The sequence below is a fragment of the Myzus persicae genome, unplaced genomic scaffold, assembly GCF_001856785.1.
Source record: "Myzus persicae strain clone G006 unplaced genomic scaffold, MPER_G0061.0, whole genome shotgun sequence".
Classification (NCBI taxonomy): Eukaryota; Metazoa; Arthropoda; class Insecta; order Hemiptera; family Aphididae; genus Myzus; species Myzus persicae.
Window position 1 is genome coordinate 884293 of NW_019100469.1, and position 17869 is coordinate 902161.

A 17869-nucleotide genomic window follows, 5' to 3' on the forward strand; every position below is an offset into this window, starting at 1 on the left:
ACTATAATGCAAATACAAAGCATAAACTTATTATAGAATCCTTAAAGTAGAGAATACAATTAATGATTTTTAATTGAAATATATTGTTTCTGTGTAAAAGTATATAATAAAAAGGTAAATGATTTTGAATATTCCAAGTAATATACATACCAAAAATAATGTTAGAAATAATTAAAAATTAATTTAATTTAATTTTTACATTTTAAGAATATTATTATAATAATTTTAATAATGAATGGTCTATGGCACTTCGTAGTGGCAATCGTGCTAAACTCTATATCATAATATAAATACATTTATATATATTAATAATTTAACACTCCAACATTTTTGATAATCAAAGCGATGATTGTATTTAATTTATTATCAAAAATATACATCCAGTTGCATTCAAGTTATCTCGTGAATATTTTTCATATCCAAAATGGCTTTCTGTAATATTTGTATTGTGTTACAGTTCGCATTTATATCTGTCGTACCTTACACTCACAAGCTTACTCTCACTTTTTAGATTAAAATATTCTTCATTCACGATTTAAAACAAAATGAGGCACGATGTTTTTTATTTCGAGTTCGTGATAAGCTAGTCGTGAAAGAATCTGTGCTTGGTAACTACGTCGTCAATATAAATTAATAATAGAGCGATTACCCTGTCAAGATAATAAAGTATTTAGACAATTATTATAGAACGTTTTCGTACGTGAATGGCTCGTAATGATACAAGTACAATACTTTTATGCGATACTATATTCCGTTTAAATGACAATTCAAATGGATGCGAGCACTTTCTTACGCGTTATTACCGTTGTCAATTTGAATGCAACCAAAGGTTGGGGAGTTAGAACTGTCAAATATAATAGTAGGATTACTTTTAAACTATATATAAATACCTAATTATGTATTATATAGATCTATTATGCTACAATAATTATTTTCCTGTACTCGACAACGAGTTGGTTGAGCTTTCATCAGTCTTAGGAGTCGATTGTTGTGGATATTCTTGTGATACAGCTTGAGGTGTTGATTCACTATACACATAATTTACTTTTGGTGACTTGTATGAAACAAAGTTTCCATTCGACACCTCGTTCACGCTCAAATGGTTTATTTCATCGAGAAGAGATTCCTTGCCTTGCGTAGACTGTCCTTTTCCATCTCTCGTGCTATAGAACAAAGCCATTTCCTGTTTTTTACTTGCAGAATTTTCTGGCCACTCGGTACTTGAATTAGATGCTGACGTCGCGACTTGTCTTACTTCCGACCCTTGTGGTTGATTATCGTATGAATTATCTGATTTCTGTTGATTCTCTATGGCTGACAAAATGTCTTGAAGTAACCCATTAGAAAGTACTTGATCATGAGCTATGTTTTCACTACCTCTTTGTCCTGGTTGGATTTGAAGCATGTAGTTACCAGTAGAGCCTTGAACAGGATACTCTTGTAAGCCATTTATGTCAACAGATTTTGAACCAACAACGGAAGATCCTTCTAAACCTAATGACTTGACTATATCGTTAACATCCACTCCATCTGGTTGATGTTGATAATTATTATTTTCTGGTTGCTGTGAATTATTTTCTGTGTCTCTCAGTTGTGGGTTATTTTTGCTTTCTTCAATTTGTTGATTTAAATCAAACGACTGCTGCGGAGCTCCATAGTTATCAACATTTGATGTTAAAAGTTGATTTGGCTGAACATAATTGTTAGGTTCTTGAGCTGCACTATTTACTGAAACTGTTTGTGTTATATGCTGATAAGATTCGGGAGCCGGTATAGCATACGATGTAGATAAACCTTGATTGTATACTCCATTATTTGGTGTATCTTGTGTAGCTTGGATGTTATACTGTTGTTGATCTTGAGGAACTATTGGACTTTGCTCTAAGTCAGGGCTATTGTTAGAACTACTGTAACCTGTTGAACTTGACGGAGCAGCATATGCATCGTTTCCACCCGTTGATACTTCTGATACTGGAGGAGGTATGTATGGTTCACCTTGGAAACTATTATATTGTGTTGATTCTACAAGGCCCGGTGGAACTGGTGCCCTATTTTTTACTGGATTTTTTGGTTGAAGGTTTGGACCAGGTATTTGTCTTCCAGATGCTTGTCCATAAGTTAACCCATATTGAGAGTCTGAAGGCTTTTGTGACGGTAAATCTGGTGGAGGTGTACCACAACAGATAGCTATAGGTGTACCGAAAGTACCTTCTGGAGGAAGACCATTGTATGAAGATCCTGACGGTGAGCCATATTGTATTTGCAATGAATTATCAATAAAACCAAGGGCAGGAATTCCATAAGAATCTTTAGATGGAGTACCATATGATTCACTTGGAGGTGCTCCGTACGAATCTTTTGGCGGTGGTGGATGATATACCGGTTTAGATGGTGTTCCATATGAGCCACTAGGTACTGAACTATACGATCCACCTGAGAGAGATCCATATGAATTCTTGGAAGGATATTCTGACTTAGATGGTGAGCCATAGGACTCCTTAGGTGGCCCAAATGATCCAATTGATGGTGACCCATATGATTCTTTAGGTGGTCCATACGAATCTTTAGGTGGCCAAAATGATCCAATTGATGGTAGCCCGTAAGAATCTTTCGGTGGACCAAACGAACCACTTAGTGTAGGTCTGTGTGATTCTTTAGAAGGTGCACCATAAGAACCACTTGGTGGTGGTCCATAAGAATCTTTTGGAGGTGGTCCATAAGATCCAGTTGGAGGTGGCCCATATGATCCACTTGAGGGTGGTCCATGTGATTCTTTTGTAGGTGGTCGGTATGAAGGTTTATGTGGTGATCCGTAAGATCCACTTGGAGGTGGACCGTACGAACTTTTTGGAGGTGGTCCATATGAGCCACTAGGTGGTGGCCCATAAGAATCTTTTGGAGGTGGTCCATATGATCCAGTTGGAGGTGGTCCATATGATCCACTCGATGGTGGACCGTGTGATTCTTTAGGTGGTGGGCCATATGAACCACTAGGTGGTGGCCCATAAGAATCTTTTGGAGGTGGTCCATATGATCCAGTTGGAGGTGGTCCATATGATCCACTCGATGGTGGACCGTGTGATTCTTTAGGTGGTGGGCCATATGAACCACTAGGTGGTGGCCCATAAGAATCTTTTGGAGGTGGTCCATATGATCCAGTTGGTGGTGGTCCGTATGATCCACTAGGTGGTGGTCCATACGAATCTTTTGGAGGGGGTCCATAAGATCCGCTTGGCGGGGGTCCATGTGATTCTTTAGGTGGTGAACCATATGAACCACTAGGTGGTGGCCCATAAGAATCTTTTGGAGGTGGTCCATATGATCCACTTGGTGGTGGACCATATGAATCTTTTGGAGGAGGTCCGTATGATCCACTAGGTGGTGGTCCATACGAATCTTTTGGGGGTGGCCCATAAGAATCTTTTGGAGGTGGTCCATATGATCCACTTGGTGGTGGTCCATGTGAATCATTAGGTAGTGAACTGTAGTCAGGTTTAGGTGGACCATATGAGTCAGAAGGTTGTTTAGAAGGTGTTGGAGGCCCATAACTGGTATCTGGTATAATTGGTGGTGGTTTATATAAACTGGTCAATGACTGAGCGTGAGAGCTACCATGATAAGAATTTCCATCTTTCGGTGGACCGTAATCAGAGTTCGGAGACTTTTGATTGTAAGATGGTAATACTGGTGGAGGTGAACCTCCATAAGAAGTATCTATGGAGTTAATATTATTATTGCAACAACCTCCTCCTTGAGACAGTGGTGGTCCATAAGCAGTGCCTAACGATGATTGTTCGTAACCGTTGTTTTTCTGGATATATGGAATTGATACACCCGGAATTGGTTGCCAGCCGTGGTAAGATATATGAGGTGGTGTTGGCGGGGATGGTACACCTGGAGGCCCCTTTGCATAAGACACTGATGGAACACCGTAAGAAGGACTAGGAGGTCCAGACGGCGGGCCGTACACAGAGTTCGGTGTTTGAGGAACTCCATATTCTGGTTTTGGTGGCAACCCGTATGAATCCTGGGGAGGTGGTCCATAATCTGGCTTTAGAGGCTTATAACTGGGTTTTGGAAGTCCATAAGTTGGTTTTGGTGGACCATAAGAGTTCGACGGAAGTCCATAATTAGCGTCAGGTGCTTTTAAATCAGATGCAATATAAGCCTGTGGTGGTCCGTAGTTGATCTGAATAGGACCAAATGAAGGAGGTGGTGCACCGTAAGAATCTGATGGTACCCCAAGACTTGCATCTCTTCTTGTCGGCGACTTCTCATCATTTGCGCCGGAATTGATCACGGCATTTGTAGTAGCTATCAGCAATAGACACACACAACTCTTCTGAAACAAGTACGTTATAGTATAAGTACAAAGCTGTAAAAATGCTATTTATTTTTCAAATATATTTTTCATTTTTAACACGATTCGTTCAATTATAACAAGAAAACATAACTAAATGGGATGTTCCGCAACTGCGTTTAATAGACTTTCCTTTTGCTCATTAAGTAATAATTCGGGTTAAAAAAATATACCATGATGTCAAGATTTACTGCTGACAATGACACACAACATTAGAAATACATTGTTTCGACAGACGAAGAACAGCATACAGATTACCGACTATAATCAAGTGTAGTGCTTAGTAATGATGTGTTGTACGATTCATTCAAACTTTCCCCATTCGTTTAAGACGCATTTTACAACAAAACCATATAAATATATAATATAAGTGTATAAACGCAAGTATATATAACTGCAATAGGTTCTAACTTTCAGTGCAGATTTCGTTAACGGTTTAGTGTTACTATTCGGACAAAAATTATTTCCTGTGATACGTCGACTAGTCAGTAAGTGCTGGTTATAATGGCTATAAACGCATTATTTAGGTACTATAGTTTATGATGGACAATTACTAGTGAAACTGAAATTTGAATCATTTTGAAAACAATAGGTTTGTGTAAACTGAGAAACCGTTTCAAATAAAAGTAAACATTGAAAAAAATACATATATTAATACTATATGTATCTATATATAATAATAATGTATGCTGGGAACTCGTTAAACAATTAAAATCCCACGGGGCGTCCTCACATAACGGTGAAAACTCTAGTTTTTATTAAAATTGAATATCAGTGTGAGTTGACACGCCGAGCACATCTCCTCTGATTACGACGGCAGAGGTGTCTTGTGACGAAATACCTATAATAGGTTAACCTATTTAAAAAAAATACCAAAATCGTAAGACTGCGGTTCATAGTGTTGGTTTAACAATTCGAATTTACGCAAGTCACGTCTCACAAGTAAAAAAAGTAAACGCGAAAAGAAGAAATTACACTATTGTTGGAAATAATAATAATATATTTTAATATGATGTATTATTATTTCCAAGTAATCTTCTGTTGATGTCCATAAAAATATTTTAAATTAGCTTTAGGTGATTTTATTTTTCGTACTAATCGTGACGGAATAATAGCAAATCAGCCAATAATCTCATTTGAACAACCGCATACATAGCGCCTCGCCTTAAATAGTATCCAACAATGTTGAGCACCCGTGTTCATAATGTATTATGTCGAATTCACATGATTTCTAAATCGTTTACACGGTAAGTAAACAATTACGTACGTGTGCTTAGCCGTCTCACATGCGTGTTGTTGAAACGCGTAGAATGAGCAAGTCATATAGGTACACGATTTTACTGACGATACTGAACTTTGAAGAAAATTATACACGATACCGTTATAGGTATTTATACAATGTAATTCTATATTCTTATTAGAAAGTTGTTCGGGTTTATTTTTTTTGTATACATAATTATATATTATTATTCATTATTGATTTTTTTTTAAAATTTTTTTTTAAATATAAAACATGTGTTCGGATCAAACGCCAAAATTGGATTTACTGTATCCGAAAATAAGAACTTGTTGAAAAAGGATTAATAAATTAAAACATTTCTCAGGACAACTTAACAGTACGTTTTGGAGATACGAGCGCGTGCTTATTTTTTCAATTTGCATAATGCATATCATTTTACTTTGCCGATTTACAATGGTCTACTAAATTTTTGACTACTAATCATCAATTATTGATCAATCTATTAATATATTGTTCGATAAAAAATAATGAAAACGTTAAAAGTTCAACAGTTACTGTCAAACAAACAACTAGAATTTCGAAAAATTTATTTCTGTAATAATAGAATAGAACATAAAATTAAAAAAAATAATTTGATCACAACAAATTGCAGTCAAATAATAATAACTGGATTTCCAATTCATTGCACAATAATAATGCTCCACTGTGGTAGGACATATTGTATGCGCAGTACGCGCTTCATTTAACGACCCGAATCACGTAAACGGCCCGAGAGTTAATAATTAAACATCGATTGTTCGCGGTTGACATCCAAAAAAAAAAAATTGAGGGAATAATAATAATAAAAATGATAACTGTCGAACAAAATTGTTTACGTTTTAACATTAATGAATAATATCGTCTTTTAAATAACAATAAAATGCAACAATACTCTAATATAATATATATAGTATTATAATATAAGAATTATCTAAAATGTCAGTGCCGAGCATCCTCGCTACCATTGTTTTCATTAATAATGATTTAGTTTAAATTCTGATTTTAGGAATTTGTAAATGTACCTATACCAGATTTTCAAATGTGTATGTAGATATTTTATATACTATTTAAGGAGCGTTCTGTAGGACAACAACCACTATTTTCCAAATGAGATTCACCTTTATTTTCCTCTAAATCGTTGTAAGCTATTATAAGACTTTTTTGATTAGTATAACAAATAGTATTTGATTTATTTAACTATGCGTACCTTCTACTTACTAAGGATAATACTTTTGGAAAATATGGGAACTTTAATGACCATTTGAAAATTATTGAGATTTATATTAAGTATCAAAAATTTTAATTTATTAAAATTGTCCGAGTATAATAAATACACTAGATTCGATGTTACAATAATTTTATATTTTTCTAAAGCCATTTTCAAGTACTTTAATTTAAAATCACTTTTCAATACATGCAACAAAACTCATAGGTAGTTTATATCTACTTCAACAAATGTCAACAAAAAATTTCCGTTTATCAGTACGGTAACAGGTTGTAACAGCTTGGTGTTCATTTGAAAATAATTAATTTGTATCACCACATTATACTCCTTAAGTTAACTGTTTAGAAGAATCCCAATAATTAAAAATATTATGTTCCAGAAGTATAATTAAAATTTCCAAAAATCATAGGTTATTTGAATTAATTAATAATTAAAGAGAAAATGATGGGTGGGGGTGGGTATACATGTTGAACAACCCTGTATATAAGGTAGGTGTAAGTAGGTATCTACATTAGCACTGATTTTTTTTTATTTTGGGTCAGGCCGGCATCGTATATTATTATCTTTACACCACTACTTTATCTACCACTACTGATTATTATTGTATAATTATTTTTATTATTACGCTGATGCCAACTATGTATAATGCAAAATAATATAATAAAATATTAGAGTGTGGTGGATATCGTTGTAATAACAACAACCGTACATGTATGTATATTATATACCTATAATGTCATAGGCGTAGGTACATAATAACCAATCATATTCGGTCATGGTTTTTCGTCGTAGGAGGAGGGGGTAAGTTACGATAACGATATTGTACAACCTCGGTGTCACAATATTATTATTTATTATTCTAATCACAAATCGAACTTAAAGTATTGCACACTCTCGAACACCTCCCATCGACATCTATAATATCTGAGCGTACGAGTTGGCTCGGTGGTGTACACATCGCCCGAGAGGACTTATATAAATTATTATATCGACGAAAAGCATCTAAGCGCGTCGCTTGAATATGAATAGCAGTTGGATGTAATAAATAATAATATATTTTTGGTTTGTTATTATTATTACTTTTTTTTTTCAGTAAAAAAAGAATGAACGTAAAAAACACAAGTAACGTTGTTAGAAGATGCATGTGAAATGAGAGAAAACGCGACCGTCATAATAGGAATGCAATTTACATATACACATATACGCCGCCGCCGCGTGTAAGTAATTATAGAATTGCACGGAGAATGCAAAAATAATTCCAAGCTCATTGTCTTACGACAACAGATTTCTATTTGAACGGTTGACTATAGACGTTTGTTATTGTTTTTTTTTTTTTTTTTGTAATACATATTTTCGAGCCCGTAAACAGCTTCGATTATAATTTATAGAAACACTATACGATCGATAAAATAATATCACGACGACTCGTCCTTACAGTAGTTTATAATGCGTGAGGTTCCCATCATAGCTTTTTTTTTTTGTTTCCGAGCACGTAAAACGAGAGTTATAGTAGTTATAATACCACACTCCTCTATCCGTCGTGTTGGAAGCATTAAGTGAAACCGTTTAAACGCGTTATAAAATTAAATTATAAAATTTTCAATATTTTAATCGACGGCGGATAACTCTTGATGTTAAATTTAATTAGAAATTAAACTACCAAACAATACGATTACGACTGTATGTCTTACAATAATAATTGTCCGTCTGTGTGGATCGATAGTGACGAGAAACAACCGGTTGAACAATAATAACGTACCTACTTATCCCGGCTACAGTGAATAATAATATTATACAAGTAATCATGATCCCTCGGTGTAGTATTGGTTACGATTTTAATTGGGTGCTTTCGATGCTCACCTATAACATTGCTATCGTTATAAGTTATCACTTTAATATGATTATTAAATTTAATTAATTCTAAAGTCACTGGATTATAATACATGTATGGGTGTAGACTCTCTATAGTACAAGTTACTACACACACAGTATTATATACATGAGATATCTTTCTGATATTTCAAACGCAACGAGCCAAATAATCAAAAGCACATAAGCACACAAACGCAAATTGTAATAATAATAATAATATAATATTAATGTATTATTTCCGTTATCTTCTCTCATTTTCTTCCGAGAGCAATATATTATTAGCGAAATCAGACAAAGATTTGGTGGAAACCACTGGCTGCAAGTGCCAATAATGATAATAATAATAATAATTCAGTGAACTTGTTTGAACATCAAAGAAAAAAAGATCTATTAAACAATATTTTGATAGCTATTGGCTTTAAAAGTAGTAATGATTATATATTATAAAAAAAAAAATACAAAACGAGGTGTAAAATGAATTGTTTGAAAAGCAAATAATTAATAATTATCATGATATAAATTTAACTATAAACGTCGTTATTGAGGGACGTCTTGTGATACAATATTATGAAACTGATAATTTGAGTTAATAGTATTCAAAAAATCTTACTGGAAAAAAATATAATAACGACCATAACTGAGGCGACACAAGAGAGACCCGTTCAACCGATATTCAATCGCTGCCATTTTAGTCAGACGTTAAAAGTGGACACTTTTTTGAGACATATAATGACGTGTTCTGCGAACCGATTTGTGAAACGTTCAATTTATACTCTTTTATAATATCAGACGTTTCGTTTTTATTATATTTTTTTTTCGGTCACTTTTTGGTCGTCAAAACGACGACAAATCTCCGCAACCACAATACAAACGTTCTAAACTGTATCACGTCTTACTCGCCACGACCCAAGATCGGACAAACGATAATATTGTTATTATATGAATACGCGACAAAAGGTCAACAACGAGTTGACCACAATATAACAATAGGATAGGAACCATATTTTACGGTCAATTAAAGAACTACAATATACGAGACGTCGATGATGTTCTGTCAGTTTCTGGCTATTATAATGTAGCTAGGTATACATGAATTGGCAAGTATTATGATATTGTGCGTGTCATGTGGGTATCGGTTTTTTTGTAATTTTTTTAAAAAAATGTTCTTAGAATCATACGCTTATCATTGACGGGCGAATAATGTCGACATAACACACTAAACGATGACGAACGAAAAGGAACTCTTCTCGGCGTTTGGAAAATATATATTTTCGTTGGAATTGGTAGTTATATCTAACCATTCTCGGGGATTTCCTATTTCCGAGGTCAGCAAAAGAAAACTGTCGCCGTTGCGGTTATCGCCGGCGGCGGCTGCATCCGCCTTTACTCCGTGGCCGTTTTGTAAGCTGCACGTCTGCCCTCGAGGGGGATGACCTCTCACGTGTTGTCTGTAGGCACGTGTACATAAAATGGGTGTGCGCAAATCATTGTAAGGACGGTACATATCACGTCGGTCATTTACTTTACGCCACAAATAATTCATTTTCCCGGAAAATCCGCCGACAACGACCGACGACTTTGGAGTACGAGAGACTGTTCGATTTTTCGAGGGTGAGTATAGTTGTACAGGAAACAATGTCGTCCGACGTTTTGGATGGAGGGGGAGGACATTTAAGGGTGGTAGTCGCTGCTCCAACATTTTCCTTTACGGTTTTCAATGTTCTGTGTGTACCAAGTCAATGGTCATAATATAATTTAGTAAACAATATATCACGACTTATAACATATTATATATTTATACAGCATCCAAATCAGTTGGTATTCAAATTATAAATATTTTTATTTTTCTACAAATATATGCTACGTTAAATTTAGACAAGATTACATAATATAATGGTGAAAACTGATATTGCTCTTCGAGCAGTACATTGGAGTATATATGGTTTAGTCATAAACGAGTCAAGTGAATTTCAAATTATTATTTAGTTGTTTTCTATTAGTTTATTAAAAAGAATACCTAGCATACATTACAATAAAATCTCCCGGGAACGCTCTCGGCGTGGACGTAGCAGATACGCATTGATAAATATTTTTCGCATCGTAATCATTTTTTACGTATAGTTTCGTTTTTAGTATAACGTATTTAAATTTTCTAAAAAAGGAAAAAATAATCGCCTCGAAAATTGGTCTTTGAACGTTTCAGTACATCACCATGATGACTGACGTGACGTGTGTTCCGTCAAATGTACTGTGCCGGCATATGTTTATTAAATATTTATATTTAAATATATACATATATATATTGTAGATACCTAAGGTAGACGATACTTATATCGTAGATTGCCTAACGATGTACATATATATTACATATATATATTATGTACCACTCAATGTGCCTGCGATCGATGATATATTATTATTACAGCGAGAGAAACCTTTATGGATGCGCCTCAGTGGGTATACCTATATATTACGATAAATACGATACATGGACAGATAGTTAAGTACCTATATAGGTGGATACTGCAATAGTCGTGTTTCGTAGAGCGCGAACGTGACGCGAAGAGGATCGCATTCCGAGTAATTAATTTTGCCGATTTGAGACGATTTATACGCGATACGGTGCTATTAGCTGCATTCTGTGGGTGGGGGTTTGAGCGCCATGGTCAATTTCTACTGTAATGGTACAAAACACGTCACACATAATATTATCATCATATAATAGCCTAGACTACGACTTAAAGGTGGCTTAAATGGCGTGCCCAGAGTGGTGGCACTCTATAAAATATAAAAATCAGCTTTAATATCATTAACGCAAAACAACTGGGTCAAACAATTAAATAATAAGACAATAGTGTTTTATATTACATTACAGTAGTATCCTATGTGTTGACGATAATTTTTAGTCTGTGAAATTTTCTGAAATTATAAATATCTGAACTGCAAGGTTCGATAATAATACAAAACTAGAGCTTGTACGTTGCAACCCTTTTAATATTATGTACATTCGCCAATACAAAAGTCACGATTTCAACTGATTCAGCCTTCCTGAAATCGCTTACAGCTTTCATAGCGTAAACATTGTTATTCTCGTCGATAAACGTCTCAAGGGTCAATCTTAATGTTCGTTGTAATATAATATAGACACTAATTGTGTGTGTACGATAATTATTATAATATCTATGGCGGCCCAGTGGCCATCACTCGCGTAACGTTACAGAAACTATTATGTTAGATATACGTGTAATAATATATTGTGAGACGAGCGTATAACTATTATAAACTAGTTACGGTGTACTTATAAGTGAGTAATTACATTTTTATTAATAATTGTATTCGCCCATTCAATCTCGCATAATATCGTTTTGTACGTCGCACAAAACGTTTCGATTTACAGCCCGTGAACATGACGCGTCTATGGGAAGACGCCGAAATTAAAATCATAATAACAATAATAATAGTGGAATAATACTGTACGCAACGTTATTCGGTGGTCGAGAGAAATTCGGAATAAAGAACTATATCATATAGTCATTATAATAATACCTACGTACAGACCGTACAGTATAGGTATAGGTACCTATCTAATGTACTGCGTGTCTTCGTGTCTGCATGTTTTTTAATTCATAGTTGTACCAATAATAATTAACACGGGTGGCAAGTATTAGACATTAAAATTAAATTAAAATAAAGCATAAATACAACTATATTTTTCTACAATGAAATAAAATACACATCATAATTCATAGTTATACCTGCCGGCTCTGACTTACATTCTCACGTTCCGTAGCAACTAGCAAATGACAAGTTTATATTTATGTAACTATAAAAAAAAACAATTTTAAATGTTTTAACTTAATAACGTTGATTGATGGTGTAAAATCTTTGATTAAATCAATCACATTTTATAGGTACTATATGCACGCACAGGGATCAAAAATAAAAAATTGTCTGTATTCGATTTTCAAGACGTTTCGGCGACTGCCAAACAATGTCAACGGCATAAAATCAAGTGGCCTAGTCTTACGCTTTTATTATAACCGGTTCTTTGATATTTGATATTATAATAATATGTTATTGAATTTTAAAAATTATACTCAGCATTCTGCAATTACCTGTTTAACATTAAATTGAACGTCAATCACAATCGTAATTTTATTATTTGTGAAATCGTCCTAAATAATGCGTTAAGATGTACAATTTTGTATTACAATCAAAAAAATATACTTGAATAAGACATAAAGTCACATTGCGAGTGGTGTTTTTATTTTATTTTTTTGTTTAAACTAGTTGACGATTATGCATGAGTATTTTTCTAAAAAGTGTATTTATACATTAAAAAATAAACTGTTTGGTAGGTATACACTATACCTATTATGAAATGTATGAAATAATTTATGTTTTCTTAAACCATTAAAAAAAGTATGAGTATCCCTAACTTAAATTATAATCATTGGACATAATAGCTCTGGTAAGTATTAATAATTATTTTATAAATAATACATTTTTTAAGCTTTTTATGAATATTTTTAAAATATGGGTCATATACAAATATTCAAATATCTGGTCCTCTATTTATTTATGTTTGCCAAAAAAGTATACACTGAGATAGTACGGATATCCAATCCTTTAAAAATATATTGTACAACTAATTGATTTAAAAATTCTAATCTGAAATAGAAATTGAGCGTTCGCAAACGTTTCTAAAGTTATTGGTGTATAACTGATCCCAATAATTCTCGGGTGCTCCATGATAGGTTTTCTTAAATATAGGTATACTCGTAATCTAATATACCTGCATATTACACTAAATAATAATACGTACTTTCATAGAGTATGTGTATCAGTTTACCACAATTTACAAACGAATCGAGCGCAATTACTCATTTGTATCCCATGCAGACGTCGAATAGAAAATCATTTTTGCACACGGCCCACGGGCGATTATCAATAAAACGAAATACTTCAAAGTTCAACACAGTTTAAGCGAGTGATTTTTTTTTTTGCAAACAACACTATAATAATACTATTACGGCGGCTTTCTATTCTGCACGATCATTATTCGCCAACCCGGCCCGGTAGTGTGGAGTACCAACCTATATATAGGTAGACACATTCTGGCAATCCCACACCAGATGATTGGCCTGAAGCCCCGAGGAGACCGAAAACGGCGACGTTCGCCCATTAATTATACGTGCGCACAATAATAACATGATCGATATAATACGCGACGTCTAAGAACGGGTTTCGTTGGTACATATAATATATACGCACATAGAAGAGTTGTGATTTTTCGACTGGAAAGCCGGAAGAACGTGACCTGACTCAGCGCGTGCGGAAGTATATCCGGCGAGGGAATCGCGGAAAACAACCCCCGATTGTTGATTATTTCGTGAATGGCAAATTACGGGAAACGGAATGGAAAACAACGAGACGGTGTATGGGAACGAAAAATAATAATAGAGTAAAAGAAGAAAGAAAACCACTATATATACTACCCTTATTTCGAATGCTACTCAGCGGCTCCAGCTAATGCGACAAGTTTTCCCCTGAATGACGACGGGGGTAACAAAGCGAACGAATGTGATTGAATATTTCCCAATGAGACATATATTCACCTCACATTCTGTTATTATCGTGTATAACCATTGTAGTAGGTATAGGTAGTTATTGGCATACGAGTGGTGGGTGTGTGATTTCTGATACTCAAAGACTGCCCTTTGAGACTCGCCGTTATATTGTTTCTTTCATTTTTCAATGCTTATTGCAGTGTTCAAACAAAATGCTCTGATAACTCATTTCCAATGCCATTTCCGCATATATTAGGTATGATTGTAATTATTACATTAAGCAAAGACGCATATTAAGCTTCACTTCAATTTATTTTTAACCATCATCGTGGTAGAAGTTTCTAAAACGATTTATGCTACCTACTCATAAAGTCATAAATAACATTTAGTGAAATTTGAAAATTATGCTAACTGAAAAAATGATTTATGGTTAGTAAAACAATAATTATTATAACTTTATGTAAAAAAATATAACTTTATAAAATGAAAATAAATACTATATATTATATATCAGATATTTGCGACACATGCCAGAACATATACGTAAACTTTCATAAGAATCACTTTTTAATGAAAGCAATTCAAAATTAATATAGAACACACGTCTAAACACTAAATTACATTATCTAATAAAAATATAAATCTAGTTTTAATATTATAAGTATTCTAAGAGTATGAATAACTTGTTTGAAATGAAATAACGATATTTTTTATAATTTAAAATTTAAAAACATAATAACCTAATAAAAAATACAATTGTTTTAAAGGTATTTCAATTTATTTTATTTTTTGAAAGATACAAGAAAAGGAATGAAAATCAGTGGAATATGATATCTGTACTTTGGTAACTGAAACTGTAAATCGCATAATTTAGTTCAAAGCCTAAGGCAAATAAATAATAGTCTCATTTTCTTATAACCCTGGTTCAAACATCTACTGGTTCATATTGAATGTATTATAATATTGAGTTAATATACATAAACATTATGAATGTATATATTATAATATGGTTGGAGATAACTTCTTATTATTTTTCATGGTTTATGATGTCATTCTGTGTAATCCTTTTGCTAACAATAACTTTCTTCAGAACGCAACATCAAAGTTCAAGTTTAAATAGGTATTGTAAACATAATTTAAATTACAATTCTCAATTATCTTATTTACTGTATTTTAATATTTTTCAAGATAACATATAGTTATTTGTTTTGTTATATTATCTCGTACGGTCGTAAAACAAATTTAAATTTGAATTAACCATTAAAATCGATAGAAATTACCGTAACAAGTACATTACATTATTCCTTTCTAAGTATTGAATATCCATTCAATATGTAATATTAATAAAGTTATTATTTAAACAACCTTATCTGATACTATCGTTATTATTTTAATGAGTTGTAATACAATAATTTGTCAACAAACCAAATTACCTACGATGGTAATAAGTACCATTATAAAAGGATAAGTCACGCTCGAAAGCGGAAATGAGATCTGTGCGATTAAGAAAATATTCCGTTCTAGACGCATTAACATTTATCTGATTTGAAATATTGCATTATTATTACATTGCTTTTCTTGACTTACTAACTCCCCCCCTAAATTGTATTGCCACGAAATGATTCCTAAGTATTTAAAATAAATAACGTAATTAGACCGAATAAACTATTGTTCAGTAAATCTTAATTAATAATTTATTTATTATGAATAATATTATGGTATATGAAATTTTTATATTATAATATTTTATACGTTAGCCTGCATCACTTAATATATTGATGAATTTAACACTTTTATTTATACATAAAAATGTCATTTTTATTTATAACTTCTACAAGGGAAGAAGTGATAGAAACTGAATAAGTATGGATATGTTACGTGTAGTTACACTGATGCGATAGCCCTTAAAAATACAATATATTTATAGGCACATGAATTATTATATCATTAAACAGTTTATATTTTAGAGAATAGTAAAATACACTGAATTTTGTAATTTTTTATTTTTAACTGCAAAAACAAAACATATTTGTAACCATAGAAAAATGTAGGATTAATGGTAAGTTCGAAAATATTTTTAAAAACAATTCCCCGTATTTCCTACGGTACTGCAGAAGGCGGGTATTTATATATTTTACAGGAATGGTGAAAACTCGATATTTCTAACCATTCTCAGCGAGCCGCTCATCCCTTCGAACAATTATTGTGTTTATCAAAAAGTTATGGCTTGGTCATGGATAATTATAAATTACGGATGCTTGATGAACATCGATATTGACTTTTTCTTCTTTTCTTACGATCTACTTGGAATCAATGATCTAATTTGGTATTCTCATTATACTCGCGGTGTACTGTACTGCTGAATCTTCTAATAGCATTCGTCCCTAATTCCTGTGTCTGGCGGCAACAGTTTACGTCAATATAATAATAATGTATGGTCGTGTACATGGCACGTGGTACAGGACGACTATTATAGGGGTGAGAGTTAACTGTACGGCGATATTTTACCTGTATCAATCGAAAATCCATGATGTGTCCTTTTGCAACGCAGACGCGTGTGTATCGATAACTAGCAGGAACTCTCTGCAGGATCGTTGAAGGCTGGAAGGTCGATATCCGAACTTCGCAGCTTTCGGGTGAAAATTTCTTTCGGAATTAATTTAAAAATAATAATAACCGACCGAATATCATCCGGATATTGTCTTGCGAAGGGTTCGGACGACGATAAAAACGCGCAATCGCACACTCCACGACGATCTCGCGGGAGAGAAAATTGTTGTTTATTAAGCGGCCGTTAGTGCGCGGTCGGTCATCGCGCGATCGGAGACATAATGAACCGGACCCGACAGTCGGGAAGGCTATTTATACGACGGCCGCGGTCGAAACGGTACGGGCCCACGGAGCGGACCATCCGGTGGCCCGAGTGGGAGGCCGTGTAAATGTACATATATTATGGTTATCGTAATACCGCGTTATACGGACGGTATCCACTGCGACCAGGCTCGAGGTAGAGGTAACCTCGCTGCCCGCAGGGGAGTCGATCCGGCTCGGCGGTGGACGAAAGAGAAAGTATGTTTTGGGTGCGCACGTGTGTGTGATCCGATGCGTTAGTATGTGTACATACATGCTTGAGTACAAGTTTGTGCTTATGCCTGTGTGTGTGTGTGTGTATGTGAGATAGAGAGAGAGAAGAAAGCACGAGAGGCTGCGGCCTTCGAAGACCTCCCCAGCCGACGACCTTGAACCGGAGCGCCGGTTTTCAGTGGTGCATTGTAGTCGATCTTCTTCAGTCTCGGGTTTCAAGGACGTGATTATTATATCGATCGACTGCTATAAAAATTGTCAGCGATATACCTCAGCTATTAAAAAAGTATGACTATTGGCTAAAAAAAACTAAAACAATTTATACGACAGATTTTTAATGGAACTATAATTTTTTTCTCGAGAAGAGTCGAACACAGGATATCATCGTATTATAGTCGTTACTTGTTTCTACGTGTTTGTTTCAATCTGATGATTTGAATGCCATTTATCTGCCGATACGAATTCTAACTAATAATTAA

General features: G+C 34.1%; 1 protein-coding gene across 2 annotated transcripts; it reads right to left on the bottom strand.

The window, feature by feature from the left end:
• Positions 1-297: 297 nt before the first annotated feature.
• LOC111035631 (extensin-like) lies at positions 298-17148 on the bottom strand. 2 transcript variants are annotated; one of them, XM_022317437.1, is made up of 2 exons: positions 16815-17148; positions 298-4339 (listed from the first exon to the last, which is right to left on the bottom strand). In XM_022317437.1, exons 1-2 carry the CDS (start codon positions 16833-16835, stop codon positions 929-931), a joined length of 3432 nt encoding a protein of 1143 aa, XP_022173129.1. In that variant the 5' UTR covers positions 16836-17148; the 3' UTR covers positions 298-928. The 2 variants fall into 2 exon arrangements, with proteins under 2 accessions (XP_022173129.1, XP_022173053.1); XM_022317361.1 differs by having other exon boundaries at positions 298-4342.
• Positions 17149-17869: the final 721 nt, after the last annotated feature.